The 17,045-nt window shown below is 40.2% G+C and overlaps 1 protein-coding gene across 26 annotated transcripts in view; it reads left to right on the top strand.

The window, feature by feature from the left end:
• Window positions 1–12,442, top strand: part of LOC148651155 (plectin-like) — a 190,351-nt gene extending 177,909 nt beyond the window's left edge. For all 26 annotated transcript variants that reach the window (XM_088601083.1, XM_088601082.1, XM_088601091.1 and 23 more), the window contains 2 exons: window positions 1,491–4,844; window positions 5,149–12,442. In XM_088601083.1, the coding sequence (XP_088457209.1) occupies window positions 1,491–4,844; window positions 5,149–11,490 (9,696 nt within the window). In that variant the 3' untranslated portion in view covers window positions 11,491–12,442. The remainder of the gene's footprint in view (window positions 1–1,490; window positions 4,845–5,148) is intronic.
• The last annotated feature ends 4,603 nt before the right edge of the window (window positions 12,443–17,045 follow it).

Below are 17,045 nucleotides of genomic sequence, written 5' to 3'. Positions count from 1 at the left end.
TTTAACTTTACTTTTCAAAATTAACATGCCTTATTTTTTCCCTTTCTTTTCTAACCCTAACTTTCTTTTGCTTCTCTAAACTGCTTGCCAGTGCTTTGTCATGATGAATGTTTGCCTTGTTTGGCGCTAAAGAGGTAAATTATCCACAAAGCACCAGGTATTCAAACCCACCATGTTCATTGCAGCTATCACCTTCTCACCGGGCCTGAATTGGTGTGAAACGTCTTTACTTAGATTTCAGCTTGTGTTTGTCTTGATAGTAGACCTATAAATATACTATTATTGCACCTTCTTCAGTCAATTCCAGTCATAGAGCACCTTTTTTTAGTTTCTGTGCATTTCAGGTTTTGTGACTACCGTGTAATTGTATCTTTTTTGCCTACATAGTAGATCTGAATTGCACAAAGACTTTTCTTCAGAACCTACACATGTAAAAATGTGATTATTTTATTAATATTAAATTAAATTCATATTAATTCGAATCTTGTGTTGTAAACTATCTAAACATTGAGCTACCTTTGATGCAAGAACAGGATTACAGTCTAATTAATGAGGTTTCACTGCGCTGCCATCTCTCTCCATCAGTCCCACACTTTGTTTTGCTGCATCACTAGTCTTTTTGTGTATTAAGGCAGAGGATTGGGGATTGGCTAGGTTTGTCTGCTGTGCAGTGCCTAATCACTTTTGCTGAAGTGAGCAAAAATTCATCAATTATCTGACATAATTTTAGATAACACATCTGTAGTCTAACATTCATTCTTTAAGGCCTTGCCTCAACATTCCATAAATTGCTAATTGAAATTTGGAAGGGAAGAAGTCTGAAGGCTTCAAAGGTTTTTCTTGCCAAATACTTTTGTGCAGTGTTGGCCTGATCTAAACTTGTCTTTTGCTTTAAATTGTATTTGATCAAATTATAGAAAGTACAGAGAAAGTTCTTCTGCTGTAGTCAACCTAATTATCAGAATCATTGTATATCCTTTCCTTGTATAAGAAGTTCTTAACATCTTATGTTGATTCAATGAAAAGGAACCCACTGTATATCCCAGTGTAAGTGAATATATGACTCAGGCTGATGGAATAAATACATTTAGAATTTTCTAAATCAGTCTTGTATGAATAAAGGATCCATCCCTATATCCTGTGCTTCATGTATTCTGGATGAATTAATGTGTGAAGTAGAAGCGATTTTGCCTTTCAAGACATCAAGGGCAATTTCAATTGCATGAATCCATTCTAGATCCAAACTGTATCTAAACTGAATTGCTGTGGTGTAATGTCTTGTTCTGTGTTCCATACATTCAGTAAATGTTACATGACATCTTTGTTAAAGTTTCAGAACTTATGTAATTCCTTATTGATCTAGTTGTAGCTTTATTTACAAACCTGCTTAATAACATTAATATATTTTTAATTTGCTTGTAGACTTAATATAGACTACTGTACTTACTTATTTTTATTTTCTTTTTTGCCGTTTGCTTTTGCTAATACAGAAAGCTGCTGAGAAACTAAAGGAGGAAGAGAGAAAAAAGATGGCAGAGATGCAGGCTGAGTTAGAGAAACAGAAGCAGTTAGCTGAGGCTCATGCAAAAGCCAAAAGCAAGGCAGAAAAGGAAGCTGATGAGCTGAAACTCAGAATGCAAGAAGAGGTCAGCAAGAGAGAGGTGGTTGCTGTTGATGCAGAGAAGCAAAAACTCAACATCCAGCAGGAGCTTCATGAACTCAAAAACCTCTCCGAGCAACAGATTAAGTCTAAAAGTCAGCAGGTAGAGGAAGCCCTGTTGAGTCGCACAAAGATTGAGGAGGAAATCCATATCATCAGGATCCAGTTAGAGGCAACAATGAAGCAGAAATCTACAGCCGAAGCCGAACTCCAGCAATTAAGAGACAGGGCCGAAGAAGCAGAAAAACTCAGGAAAGCTGCCCAGGATGAAGCTGAAAAGCTCCGAAAGCAGGTGAACGAAGAGACCCAGAAAAAGCGAAAGGCTGAAGAGGAACTGAAGAAGAAAATAGAAGCAGAAAAAGAGGCTGCTAAACAAAAGCAAAAGGCCTTGGAGGACTTAGAGAAGCTTAAAATGCAAGCAGAAGAGACTGAAAGAAGGAGGAAACAAGCAGAGTTGGAGAAAGACAGACAAATCAAGTTGGCACAAGAAGTAGCACAGAAAAGTGCTGCAGCAGAGCTTCAAAGCAAGCGAATGTCTTTTGCTGAGAAGACAACGAAGTTGGAGGAATCACTCAAGCATCAGAATGTTACTGTCATCCAGTTACAGGAGGAGGCAGAGCGTATTAAGAAGCAACAAGAAGAGGCTGACAAGGCCAGAGAGGAAGCTGAAAAGGAGCTGGAAAAGTGGAGGCAGAAAGCTAATGAAGCTCTTCGCCTGAGGCTCCAGGCTGAGGAAGAAGCCCACAAAAAAAGTGTTGCACAGGAAGAGGCAGAAAAGCAGAAAGAAGAGGCTGAACGCGAAGCTAGGAAGAGAGCCAAGGCTGAAGAAGCTGCTCTAAAGCAAAAAGAAATGGCTGAGCAAGAACTAATTAAACAAAGGAAATTGGCTGAAGGGACAGCCCAACAGAAGCTTTCTGCTGAGCAGGAGCTCATCCGCCTGAGGGCCGAGTTTGATCATGCTGAACAACAGAGGTCTTTGTTAGATGAAGAACTTTACCGCCTGAAAAATGAGGTAAATGAAGCAGTTCAACAGAGAAAGCAACTGGAGGAAGAGCTTGCCAAAGTGAGGGCTGAAATGGATGTTCTTCTCCAGTTAAAGGCAAAAACTGAAAAGGAGACAATGTCAAACACTGAAAAGAGCAAGCAGCTCCTTGAGGCTGAAGCAGGTAAGATGAGGGAACTTGCTGAAGAGGCATCAAAGCTGCGCTCTATAGCTGAGGAAGCCAAGAAACAGAGGCAGATTGCTGAGGAAGAAGCAGCCCGACAGAGAGCAGAAGCTGAAAGGATTCTCAAGGAAAAGCTGGCTGCAATCAATGAGGCCACTCGCCTCAAAACTGAAGCAGAGATTGCCCTCAAAGAGAAAGAGGCAGAAAATGAGAGACTGAGAAGACAGGCTGAAGATGAAGCTTACCAACGCAAGATCCTTGAGGAACAGGCAACACAGCACAAACAAGATATTGAAGAGAAGATTAACCAGCTGAAGAAGTCTTCTGACAATGAATTGGAAAGGCAGAAGACAATTGTGGAGGAGACTGTAAAACAGAGAAGGATAGTAGAGGAGGAGATACGCATCCTGAAACTTAACTTTGAGAAAGCCTCATCAGGAAAGCTGGACCTTGAGTTAGAACTGAACAAACTCAAAAACATCGCAGAGGAAACACAGCACAGTAAGCTTCAAGCTGAGCAAGAAGCTGAAAAACTACGCCAGCTTGCCCTCATGGAAGAGAAACGGCGCAGGGAAGCTGAGGAGAAAGTGAAGAAGATCACTGCTGCTGAAGAAGAAGCTGCTCGACAACGTAAGGCTGCTCAGGAAGAAGTGGAACGTCTCAAAAAGAAAGCTGAAGAGGCTAAAAAACAGAAAGAGATAGCTGAGAAAGAAGCAGAGAAACAGATTCTTCTCGCCACAGAAGCTGCCCAGAAATGCATCATTGCAGAAGAGAAGGCTCAGGTTGTTCTTGTCCAACAGAAAGAAGATGAACTTTTCCAGAACAAAATGAAACAAGAATTTGAAAAGGCTAAAAAATTGGCTGAAGAAGCTGAGAGGGCCAAACAAAAAGCAGAACAGGAAGCTGCTCTCTTTCGTCAACAAGCAGAAGACGCTGAACGGCAAAAACAAGCAGCCGAAATCGAGGCTGCCAAGCAAGCCAAAGCTCAGGAAGATGCAGAAAGACTTCGGAAAGAGGCTGAATTTGAGGCCGCTAAACGTGCCCAAGCCGAGGCAGCAGCTCTCAAGCAGAAGCACCAAGCGGATGCAGAGATGGAAAAGCACAAAAAGCTTGCAGAACAAACTCTGAAGCAGAAGTCCCAGGTAGAGCAAGAGCTGACCAAGGTGAAGCTGCAGCTGGATGAGACTGATAAACAGAAAGACCTTCTAGATGCAGAGCTGCAGCGCCTCAAGGATGAAGTTGGTGATGCAGTCAAGCAAAAGGCCCAAGTGGAAGAAGAACTGTTCAAAGTCCGAATCCAAATGGAAGAGCTGATGAAGCTGAAGCTGAGAATTGAGGAGGAGAACCAAAGACTGATAAAAAGAGACAAGGACAACACTCAGAAGTTCCTGGAAGAGGAAGCTGAAAACATGAAGAAACTGGCTGAAGAAGCTGCTAGACTCAGTATTGAAGCCCAGGAAGCTGCTCGTTTGAGGCAGATAGCTGAAGATGATCTAGCACAGCAGAGAGCCCTTGCAGAGAAAATGCTGAAGGAGAAAATGCAAGCAATCCAGGAAGCATCTAAACTAAGGGCAGAAGCAGAAATGCTCCAGAGACAAAAGGACCTTGCACAAGAACAGGCTCAGAAACTGTTGGAGGATAAGCAGCTGATGCAGCAAAGACTGGAAGAAGAAACAGAAGGCTTCCATAAGACTCTAGAGGCTGAGCGCAAGAGGCAGCTGGAAATAACAGCTGAGGCAGAGAAGTTGAAACTGAGAGTCTCGCAGCTCAGCGAAGCCCAATCCAAGGCTGAGGATGAAGCTCGCAAGTTTAAGAAACAGGCTGATGCGATCAGTGCTCGTCTCCATGAGACTGAGCTTTCAACAAGGGAGAAACTGACTGTTGTGGAAAAACTAGAAGTACAGAGATTACAGAGCAGCAAGGAGGCTGACGAGCTTCGCAAAGCCATTGCTGAACTTGAAAAAGAGAAGGAGAAGCTCAAAAAGGAAGCTGAAGATTTGCAGAATAAGTCTAAAGAGGTACTGTTTTTTTTAGTGCAGCATGCATGCATATAGTTTTCTACAACATGAAACACAACTAACCCTTCTTTCTTGTATTCATATCCTCACAATGAATTAAGTTTCTAACAGTAACGTGTTCAAAATATCATATGAGAAAGAATGTCACACAGCTATAGTTGGGAATTCCTAATAGACTTCAATCAAATGTTGTTTTCTGATAGATTGTGTATACAATTTATTTTAAATATTGCATGTTTTTGTGGTACCAAAGTTGTAGTAATGTTTAAAATATTAACTTGTTATTCTTTGTTTTCCCTCCTAGATGGCTAATGCACAGCAGGAACAAATTAAACAGGAAAAGACCATTCTTCAACAAACATTTATTACAGAAAAGGAAACACTTCTGAAAAAGGAAAAATTCATTGAAGAGGAGAAGAAGAAACTGGAAAAACAATTTGAGGAGGAGGTTAAGAAGGCCAAGGCCCTGAAGGATGAACAGGAGAGACAGAGGAAGCAATTGGAAGAGGAGAAGAAGAAACTGAAAGCCACCATGGATGCTGCTCTTCAAAAGCAAAAGGAGGCTGAGAAAGAGGTTCTTAGCAAGCAGAAGGAGTTGCAGGAACTTGAAAAGAAAAGGCTTGAACAAGAAAAACTGCTCGCAGGGGAAAACCAGAAGCTTCGAGAGAAACTGCAGCAACTACAAGTTGTGCAGAAACCAGCTGCACCTCAGACAAAAGAAATGATGATCCAGACTGATGATGTTCCAGAAGATGAACTAGTTAATATAACTCAGGTGGAAACAACCAAGAGCGTCTACAATGGCCGAAGTCCCAGAGATGACGTTGATGGCATCAAAGAGAATGGAGAAGCAGGGCTAGCATTTGATGGAATTAGAGAGAAGGTCCCTGCAAGCAGGCTTGTAGAAGTTGGCTTATTAAGCAAAGATCTCTGGGATAAGCTAAAGAAAGGTAGCACCACAGTGCAGGAGCTAAGTCAGAATGAAAACCTGAAAATGTATCTTAAAGGGAAAAACTGCATAGGGGGGATTTTGTTAAAGCCAAACAAGAAAATGAGCATCTATGACGCTATGAAGGATCACAGAATTGCTCCTGGCACTGGCTTAGTCCTGCTTGAAGCACAAGCAGCTTCTGGATACATCGTTGACCCAGTTAAAAATAAAAAGCTTTCTGTTAATGAGGCTGTGAAAGAGGGCCTCATTGGACCTGAACTGCATAACAAAATGCTCTCTGCTGAAAGGGCAGTTACAGGTTATAAAGATCCTTACACAGGCAATAAAATTTCCCTCTTTGAAGCCATGAAAAAGGGTCTTATTGTCCAAGACCATGCCATCAGACTGCTGGAGGCACAGATAGCTACTGGTGGAATCATTGATCCCGTTAACAGCCACCGCGTGCCCATTGAGACAGCCTTCAAGCAAGGCCAGTTTGATGCAGAAATTAACAAGATTTTGTCGGATCCTACTGATGACACAAAAGGATTTTTTGATCCAAACACTCAGGAAAACCTCACATACTTGCAGTTATTAGACAGGTGCACTACCGATCCTGAAACAGGCTTGTTCCTCCTCCCAATTACAGAAAAAGCTGCTCAAAGTGAAAGGACATACACTGACGAAGAAACTAAAGATATATTTAGCAAAGCTACTGTCTCTGTGCCATTTGGGAAGTTCAAGGGGAAGACGGTCACCATATGGGAAATTATTAACTCTGAGTACTTCACTGAGGAACAAAGAAGGGACCTCATTCGGCAGTACAAAACAGGAAAAATCACAGTGGAAAAAATCATTAAGATCATTATTACTGTGGTTGAAGATGGTGAAAAGCAAAAAGAAATTGCATTTGATGGCCTTAGGGCTCCTGTTCCTGCTAGTGAACTGGTAGATTCTAAAATTATTGACAAAGACATGTATAACCAGTTGCACCAGGGAAAGAAATCTGTGAAAGAAGTGTCTGAGCTCGAGCCTGTCAAGAAGTCCTTGAAGGGTACAAATAGCATTGCTGGAGTAGTGATTGAATCAACCAAAGAAAAACTGCCTTTCTATCAGGCCATGAAGAAAGACTTCATAAGACCAGGAACTGGATTAAATCTGTTGGAAGCCCAAACTGCTACTGGATATGTAATTGACCCAATCAAAAATCAGAAACTCACAGTAGATGAGGCAGTGAAAGCAGGCCTTGTTGGCCCTGAATTACATGAGAAGCTACTCTCCGCTGAGAGGGCTGTAACTGGATACAAGGACCCTTATACTGGAAACACTGTCTCCTTATTCCAGGCAATGAAGAAAGACCTGATCCATAAAGATCAGGGGATCCGATTGTTAGAAGCTCAGCTGGCTACTGGAGGCATCATTGACCCAGTCAAAAGTCATCGTATTCCACTTGATGTTGCCTGCAAGCGTGGCTATTTTGATGATGAAATGAACAAGATCCTCAGCAACCCAACTGATGATACCAAAGGTTTCTTTGACCCAAATACTCAAGAGAATGTCACTTACCTTCAGCTCCTGAAACGATGTATCACTGACAAAGAGACTGGTCTTCAGTTGTTGCCGCTTTCAGAACAAGCTATTAAAGCAAAGGAGGAGCAGGCCTATACAGAAGTCCAGACTAAAGAGGCTTTAAACCAAGCTACATTAGAATTACCATCTGGACCCTTTAAAGGAAAGAAAGTAACCATCTGGGAAATAATAAACTCAGAATACCTGACAGAGGAACAAAGGATTGAGCTAATAAGGCAATACAGGATGGGTAAAGTGACAATTGAGAAGATCATTAAAATTGTAATCACTATCATTGATGAAAAAGAAACAAAAAAACAAGAGCAGGTCAGCTTCAATGGCCTCAGAGCTCCTATCCCTGCCAGCTCGTTGCTTGACTCCCAGATTATTGATAAAACTACTTATGATCAGCTGCAGCAAGGCAAAAAGACACCAAAAGAAGTAAGTGAAATTGACTCAGTGAAGAAATACCTGCAAGGGACTGACAGCATAGCAGGAGTTTATGTTGAACCTACAAAAGAAAAAATGAATATTTATGAGGCTATGAAGAAAAAACTTTTAAGACCCAATACAGCCCTTGCATTGTTGGAAGCACAAGCAGCAACTGGTTTCATTCTTGATTCAGTCAAGAAGCAGAGGCTTACTGTAGATGATGCAGTGAAAACAGGCATTGTTGGCCCTGAACTTCATGAAAAACTTCTATTGGCTGAAAAAGCTGTAACTGGCTATAAAGATCCTTACACTGGTAATACAATCTCCCTATTTCAAGCAATGCAGAAGGACCTTACAGTGAATGAACATGCCATTCCACTCTTGGAAGCTCAAATAGCCACTGGAGGCATCATTGATCCAGTAAATAGCCATCGTGTGCCTGTTGAAGTAGCCTATAAGCGAGGCTATCTGAGTCCTGAAATGACCAAGACTCTCTCAGATCCGTCAGATGACAGCAAAGGTTTCTTTGACCCCAATACTAATGAAAAAGTCTCTTACAAACATCTGAAAGAAAGGTGTATGAGAGATCCAGACACAGGCTTGTGCTTAATACCCCTTTCAAAAACAGAGGCACCATCTGTGGTAGAGAAGACTTTCATATATACTGAAGAACAGACAAAGAATGACTTGGCAAATACGCAAGTTGACATACCACATGAAAGCCTTGCTGGAAAATCTGTGTCCCTGTGGGATATCATGAACTCAGATCTCCTTCCTGAAGGAGAAAGGCAGAAGCTGCTTGAAGAGTATCGCTCAGGCAGAATTACAAAGGAGCGCATGATCATCATCATTATTGAAATAATTGAGCAAAGAGAAATCATAACGCAACAGCAGCACATCTCTTGTGATGTGATTCGGCGAAGAGTTACAATTGAAGAGTTATATAGCGCCAGGATCATTGACCTAGAAACCTACAATTTGTTGAAACAAGGAAAAAAGACAATTCGAGAAATCATGGAAATTGAGAGTGTGAAACATTACCTGTTTGGTACAGGGAGTGTGGCTGGTATTCTGGCTGATTCTGGTAAAGAGAAGATCAGCATCTATCAAGCAATGAAAAGAGGTCTAATTAAGCCTGAAATAGCTATGGGTTTACTGGAGGCTCAGGCAGCAACAGGGTTCATGATTGACCCAGTGAAAGAGGAAATGCTAACTGTTGATGAGGCTGTGCGAAAAGGTCTTGTGGGCCCTGAGATCCACGATAAACTTCTTTCAGCTGAGAGAGCAGTCACAGGTTATCGGGATCCTTACACTGGCAAAATAATTTCCCTCTTCCAGGCAATGAAAAAAGACTTGATTCCAGAAGAGTATGCTCTGAAGTTATTGGAAGCACAGATTGCTACTGGTGGCCTAATGGATCCAGAATACAACTTCCACCTTCCAATAGATGTTGCTTTGCAACGTGGATACATTAATAAAGAGACAAATGAAAGACTTTCTGATCCAAACGGGGACAGTAAAGGGTATCAGGACCCAGTTACAGAGGAAAAGCTTACTTATGCACAGCTGCTGAGAAGGTGCAAAGTTCAAAAGGACAGTGGTCTCCATTTGCTATCCCTGGCAGATAGGAGGCTTATGTTTAAGGGTCTGAGAAAGCAAATCACAATAGAAGAATTGTTGCGCTCTGAGATTATAGACCAAAAGATAGTCAGTGATCTCAATGAAGGCTTGACTACTGTTGAAGAAGTTAGCAAGGGACTTCAGAAGTACCTAGAAGGCACAAGCTGCATTGCTGGTGTGTATGTAGAGTCTAGTAAGGACGTTCTCACAGTCTATCAAGCCATGAAAAAGAACATGATTAGACCTGGAACTGCGTTCGAACTTCTGGAAGCTCAAGCTTCTACTGGTTATGTGATTGACCCAATAAAGAATATGAAACTGACTGTAAATGAAGCAGTGATGATGGGGATTGTTGGCCCCGAGTTCAAAGACAAGCTTCTCTCTGCTGAACGAGCTGTAACAGGTTACCGAGATCCCTATTCTGGCAAGACAATCTCTTTGTTCCAGGCTATGAAGAAAGGTCTTATCCTAAAAGACCATGGCATTCGTCTGCTGGAAGCCCAGATTGCTACTGGTGGTATCATTGATCCAGAGGAAAGTCATCGCTTGCCGGTAGAGGTGGCTTACAAACGTGGCCTGTTTGATGAAGAGATGAACAAGATACTCACTGATCCAAATGATGACACTAAAGGTTTCTTTGATCCAAACACTGAGGAGAACTTAACTTACCTGCAACTAATGGAAAGGTGCATTACAGATCCTGAGACTGGCCTAGTTCTTCTCCTCCTGAAAGAGAAAAAGCGAGAAAGGAAAACATCCTCCAAATCATCTGTCCGTAAACGGAGAGTGGTCATTGTGGATCCAGAGACAGGCAAGGAGATGTCTGTTTATGAGGCTTACCGCAAAGGACTAATTGATCATCAGACCTACATGGAGCTTGCAGAGCAGGAGTGTGAGTGGGAAGAAATCACTATCTCTTCCTCTGATGGTGTGGTGAAATCCATGATCATTGACAGGAGGTCTGGCAGACAGTATGACATTGATGATGCCATTTCTCGAGGCCTCATTGATCAATCTGCCCTGGATCAGTACCGGGCTGGCACTCTATCCATCACAGAATTCGCTGATATGCTGTCAGGAAACATGACTGGATTCCGCTCCAGATCTTCCTCTGTTGGGTCCTCCTCATCATATCCTATGAGTCCCATCCCTGCAATCAGGACTCCAGCTACCACGTGGAGTGACCCCACTGAAGAAACGGGCCCAGTTGCTGGGATTTTGGATACTGACACTTTAGAGAAGGTTTCTATTACTGAAGCCATGCACCGAAACCTTGTGGACAATATCACTGGTCAAAGACTGTTAGAGGCTCAGGCTTGCACAGGAGGAATCATTGACCCCAACACTGGGGAGAAGTTCTCAGTTGCTGATGCATTGAACAAAGGACTTGTGGACAAGATCATGGTTGACCGCATCAATCTAGCCCAGAAGGCCTTTAATGGTTTTGAAGATCCCAGAACTAAGACAAAAATGTCTGCTGCCCAAGCATTGAAAAAGGGCTGGCTTTACTATGAAGCTGGTCAGCGATTCTTGGAGGTACAGTACCTCACCGGTGGGCTCATTGAACCTGATGTTCCTGGCAGAGTACCACTGGATGAGGCCATTAGGAAAGGCACTTTAGACGCACGTACTGCACAGAAGCTTAGAGATGTGAGTGCTTATTCCAAATATCTAACTTGCCCCAAAACAAAGCTAAAGATTTCTTACAAGGACGCGATGGACAGAAGTATGGTCGAAGAAGGTTCTGGCCTTCGTCTTTTGGAGGCCTCTTCGCAGTCAACCAAAGGGCTATACAGTCCCTACAATGTTAGTGGAGCTGGGTCAGCCTCAGGATCCCGATCAGGATCCAGGACAGGATCACGATCAGGCTCAAGACGGGGCAGTTTTGATGCATCTGGTTCTCCCTTTTCTATGACATTTTCATCCTCCTCCTACTCTTCAGCAAGCTATGGTCGGCGATATGATGCTGGACCCCATGGTGGGTTGAATATGGCAGAACTTGCACAAGCTCTCCTCTCTGTGCATAGGAACTGCAGCTCTGAAGAACAAGCAGTCTTCAAAACAGTACAGCCATTGCACTCCGCAGTTGCATAATAGTAGTTTTGAAAAAGACCTTATTTATTCTGCTCTGCATGTGGTTGAGTTGGGATGTTGCAGTGCTGAATAAATATTAGTACACTATTGCTGGATGTAATTTCTAATTCTTCTTACTATATTCTAAAAAGAATATCCTAAGCTAAACTTGTCCTTTCTATAATGAAACAAATCTAATTTTAGACTGTTTTGTTGCCATTTTAGCAGTTGTATTAGCACATTTAACCTTGACATTTTTATTTCTTATCTGAATGTCCAAAACTGATTTAACATTGTTTTCAGTGGTAGACACTGGTTAACACTATTTTTTCATTTACATAATACATTTGCTGAACTTTAAATTAAAAGGGCAATCAAAAATTCTTCTGGCCCTATTTGCTTTTAAATTTATATTTTTATTATTTTAAAAAATATTATTTTTCTTAGGTCTATGTTGTTCTGAAATAGCCCTCTCTAAGCCAAAATGAATATAAACACAATGCTGTATACCGGATTTAAAATATATATATTGCTTTATATTTCTATATATGTGTATGAGGATCTAAGCAGAGTCATTTTATGAAAAATTAAAGTCCTAATCCAGCACAATTAAAAAAAAACAATTATTTTGCTATCTGCAGAGCAGAATAAAAAAATGTCAAAGGTCATCCATTTTTAACAACAGGGCAAAATACATCAGGAAACTTTTAGATCCTTCACTATCTCTCTACATCACTGCTACAGTTCTGCCAGGCTCAAGATATGGTTTTTGCCAAGATGTTCTCTGGTTATCCACTCCACCAAATAAAATGCTAAACACACAGATCTCTTCTAAATCTAACTGAGAAAACTTCAATTCAATTCAGAGAATTTGCCACAACGATTATCTACAGAATCGTGTCATTTCAACCAGCTCTATGCATCAAAAGTTTGGCTTTAAGATCAGTGGAACCCATCATCATGGTCAAAGGAAGGTGTTCAACATTCCTGGTACATCTCAAGATTTAAAGAAGACTTCAAAAGGCTCATGTTTTCAGTGATAAAAGATTCCAAAACATCACTCTCTCCAAAAGGTCTTCAAGCTGCATTCACACACTTTGGTGATTGTAAGTAAAACACAGTCTAGATTTCAACTTCCTGTCACCTAATGTTTTTTGCTTGCTTGTTTTCTGTTTTCTGCCTCCTGTGCTTTCACATCACTTTTCGTGCCTTTTTCTGCGACTCACAGCTCCCACCGTCCCACTGATGGTACTAGAACAGGGTGGCAGCTTTGCATGCAAGTCCTCAGTTCCTTTTAAATTCATTCCAACTTTTATCTTCCTGTGTATCTGGGAAGTGGCAGAGGTATGTTAAACTTTTGTGCTTATCGCGCTGTGCTGCAAACTTTACGTCTGAAAGTACAGTATAGCTTGTGTTGGAAAGGGTCCTATCCCTATCTGAATCCAAGAAAAATTCAGAAAATCAAATCCTTTCTGCTTCCAATAACACAGTGCTTGCTATTTTGATGATACCGTCTTTCTATTAATACTGTTGAAAATTGCTAAAAGAGTACCAAACTCCAGTTAGCAAAGTAGTGGGATGAAGGTGATTTGTCAATCAGAGTGAAAAGGATTCAATCATAGCATGAAACAAAGAGCAGATGAATACCAGAACTGCTGAATGTTGTTCCATCGTGTGGGAAAGAAATTTAAACTTTGTATACATGGTGTACATTTCCCTGGATAAAGCCGTATGCCGTACATCTTCATTTAAAAGGCCGACTTGATTAATCCTCAAAACTCTGAAACATCCAGTCCCATCCATTTCTCATAACAGGATCACGTTTGGACGAAATTGAACTAAAATTGAATTGAATTGAACTAATGAAACTAACTAGTTTTCCACCATTGTTCTACAGGCTCTGGTCAGTGAAGGCAATGGAGGACTCTCATGTTTTTCAAGTGAAGAATACATTGTAACTGAGATGATCTGTAGACTGCCCAGACCTTACAAGTAGCTACTGAGTGTATCGATGATGAGTCAGTGTTTTTTCTGTAATACAGATTTTTATTTTGCTTAAATATTTTGCCATTTCTCTTGGGTCTAGGCTTCCACCCGCTGTATACAGCAAGAGGAGGGTGTTGAGGGAGAGGCTTTCAGCTGGAACACTAATCGTCAAGACACCTGGACAGATCAAAATTGTAACTTAAGCATCTTAAGGACTCAGCTGCCTCCCTGTCTAGATACTAAGGTAACGAAACATTTGACTATAGAGGGCAGGATCTACATTTTTGTATATCTGTGTGTTTTGGCTGCTTAACTCTGTCTACATAAATACTTTGAAACCTTTTCTTAATAATTCAGTATTTTGTTGTTTAAAAACTAGTTTTTAAGTATTTCTTTTCATTGTTCTGAAGTGTGTTTTAAATTCTCATGACACCTTAAATGATTCCATTGCAGTGACTAAATTAAAAATCACAAGACACTAACACTGGGAACCAAGCTGACTCTTTTGGAGGCCATTGTTTTGTGCAACAGCTACTTCCTTTGTTTTGATCAAACATCTTGTTTAAGTCATTTCATCAATTCATAGTCATTATTTTTTGTTTTGTTTTAGATCTGCATTCAAGCATTTCCCTCCTCTTATCACACCTTCCCCACGTGAAGAAATCTGAGGCCATTGAACCTTTTGAAACCTCTTCATGCTTCTTCTTGAGATACCAGGAATATGCTACAATTACCCAGAGCTACTGTTAACACTACAAAATAAACTGAGACACTTTCCACTGACCTTCTTATCTGGACCTGGCTTGTCTCAGTGAGACATTCACAGCTACTGCATTTCATTGGCCATGACTGATTTTATGTCTCCTGTGTGATCAAAATGCCTTGATCAAAACTCTGTAATCAGACTAGGGGAATGAACTCATGCACTGCAGAAAAGGCTTATTTGGAGACAGTGCAAAGATGTTATTTGCAGGGCTTGTTCACTTCAGTTGAGACCAATTTACAGATACTTTGTCATTTTCTTGTAAATCATCAAATTAGATGAATTAACAGACTGCCATTTATAGCTACAGTGCTGCGGTATTACTGTAAGATATAATGTGTAATGAAAATGTCATTGTATTATTGAAGTCACCTTTATCGATAAATAATACTTTTTGTACCCAAAATATATTCTTTGCATTGATGAGATACAAACTGAGAGGAGTAAAAAGCCGGTTACTGTGTACCATTTCTCTTAACGTGATCATAGAAAGGACTGAAATCCGCTACAGCAGTTGAAGAGTTATTAAACAGTTTAAGACAATCTTAACACATATGAGCAGTGGTGAAAGTCTCCTCTAACTCCTCCACTTTTTAGTATTTAGTATTAATCACATGAAAGATGTACTTGCTTATATGAAGGATCCTTTGGTGTTCCTTTGCAGTACTCACAAGATTGCTTTTAGACACTACAAAGCTTATGATATTGTGCCCTTTATTACATTCAGTGAAATTGCACCTACTGTAGCAACACGACTAGGAAATATTTTGTGGCCTTATTGAAACTAATTTTCATTTTCAGTAACATAAAATACTTTTTCTGTGTATACAGATGATACGTTTTATTTAGAATGATAAAAAAGACTATATAATTCAATTTGACCGCACTGAAAAATAACAATAACCAGCTCAATTGCATCATCATGCAGCATACTGTACAGTACATCTTGTACTGTATGTTTAGCCTTACCTCTGTGGAGTTACTGTTTGTTTCCTTGAGACATTTTGTGGGGTAGTGAATATGCAGCTTATTTAAGAAAAATGTCTAAAACCTTAATGGAGTGATAAGGGTAGAATTTGAATATTGATTTTTTAAGATCACGCCCAAGTCCAGACTTATCTTTCTTTAGAGAAGGATCTGAAAGCTTCATGTTCCTGTTGGCTTTAAACCAGTGTATTGTACCCCTTTTGTTCAACATAGCAATACCTTTGTCATATGTTTTGTTGTTCCTTAAAAGTATTTGACTTCTGTAAATCATCGTTATTTTCATTTTTCATCATGTTTTTGATATTATATAATATATTTTTTGCTTCGCATGTTTTACTAACATGGTAATGAAACATAAGGGGAGTTGCAAGATAATGAAGACTTCAGATATGTCCGCTCATCAAAAAGCAATATACTGTATGTTTAGCTGTATTAAATCATTAGAAAGGCATCATACATGAAAATGTTTGGTTTTTCCCTTCAAAAAGAAAGTGTTATAAGGCATGGTTAAAATTAAAATCTGGTGTATTTTTTGAGGATAACACTATATTCTAATGTAAATAAACCCATGTGATACAAAAACGAATCTTTTGTCCTTCAGTCATTATCAAATGGAAAAATAAAGATGACCTTAAAACACATCAACAGGCAGCTGGCTAAATTAGAGTAGAGAGTTATGGTAACAGTTTGAAATTAACTGATGTCCAGCAAATTGTTCAATCATTTTAAGATATGAAATTAGATCAATTCCCAGGGATCCCCTGTGTGTAGAATCTACTGCTTCCCAGCAAATGGTTTCATATTACAGAACAGACATTAACAAGACCATTTATCAGGGAGAAGCTGTATCTTGTTTAATCTGCTTACACAGAGCTGGTTAGGTAGTGCTTCTAGCAAATGACCTTCAAGTTTGGAGCTAATTTGAAAACTTGGGATCAAAAGCTTCAAGTAAAAACACATCTTAATGGACACAATTAAATGACCTCCTCTCATTTGTAGCACTTAATACTACAAATGTTCTTAGTGCTAGTGTATACACATTCCAAGCATAGCAGATATTATTTCTTTAGGGTTTTTCTAGATTTCATTCCACGTTTGGCCGACGCCTTTATCCAAGTCAACATATTATACTTTTGTATTTATTTATACAGGTGGGTATCTTACTGGATCAGTCTGGGTAAAGTACCTTGTTCAAGGGTACAACTGCTGTGTTTCACCTGGGATTTAAATCCACAACCTTCCAGTTACAAGTTCAGGGTGCTAAACAGCTCTTAATATAACAATACTATGTTTAATATAACTTTCTAATCAGGAATTATTGGTAAAAACAGTATTATACTGTACATTCTGTACTCAGAAAACAGAACCATCTTGAGCCTTGAACACCAGTGAGGTTTGAGCTTACTGTAGTTCAGGTGGGTAGCTGTGTCAGCATTCATATGCTGCAAAGGAACAAGTAATAGGTTTATTCCATGATGAAAAGAGAAGAAAACACATTTTGGCCGTGGAGCCTTCTCACACCAAGGCTCCACAGACAAAACATTGTGTTTTCTTTCTTCTCTTTTCAGCATGGAATAAACCTATTACTTGTTCAATACACCATATATTGATGGAAAAAAGAAACGCAACATTTTCTGGAATGAGAATGCTTTAGTAATAGCTTATGTACTTTCACAAAAAGATGTCAATTTGTTTTAAGCCCTCTGACCAGCAATACAGCTTGTGTAGTGAGGCTTTGCAACTTGCCAATCACACGAAACCTTGTTAGGTGCACTTTTATCGAATGAGGTCCAGGCGGAACAATGCCTTAATTCAAAGCTTAGGTCACTAAGGCCACACT

The sequence above is a fragment of the Lepisosteus platostomus genome, chromosome 12 (genome assembly GCF_059453375.1).
Source record: "Lepisosteus platostomus isolate fLepPlt1 chromosome 12, fLepPlt1.hap1, whole genome shotgun sequence".
NCBI classification, from domain to species: Eukaryota; Metazoa; Chordata; class Actinopteri; order Semionotiformes; family Lepisosteidae; genus Lepisosteus; species Lepisosteus platostomus.
Note: the sequence above shows the minus strand (reverse complement) of the source record. Positions and strands in the feature narration are given on the sequence as shown.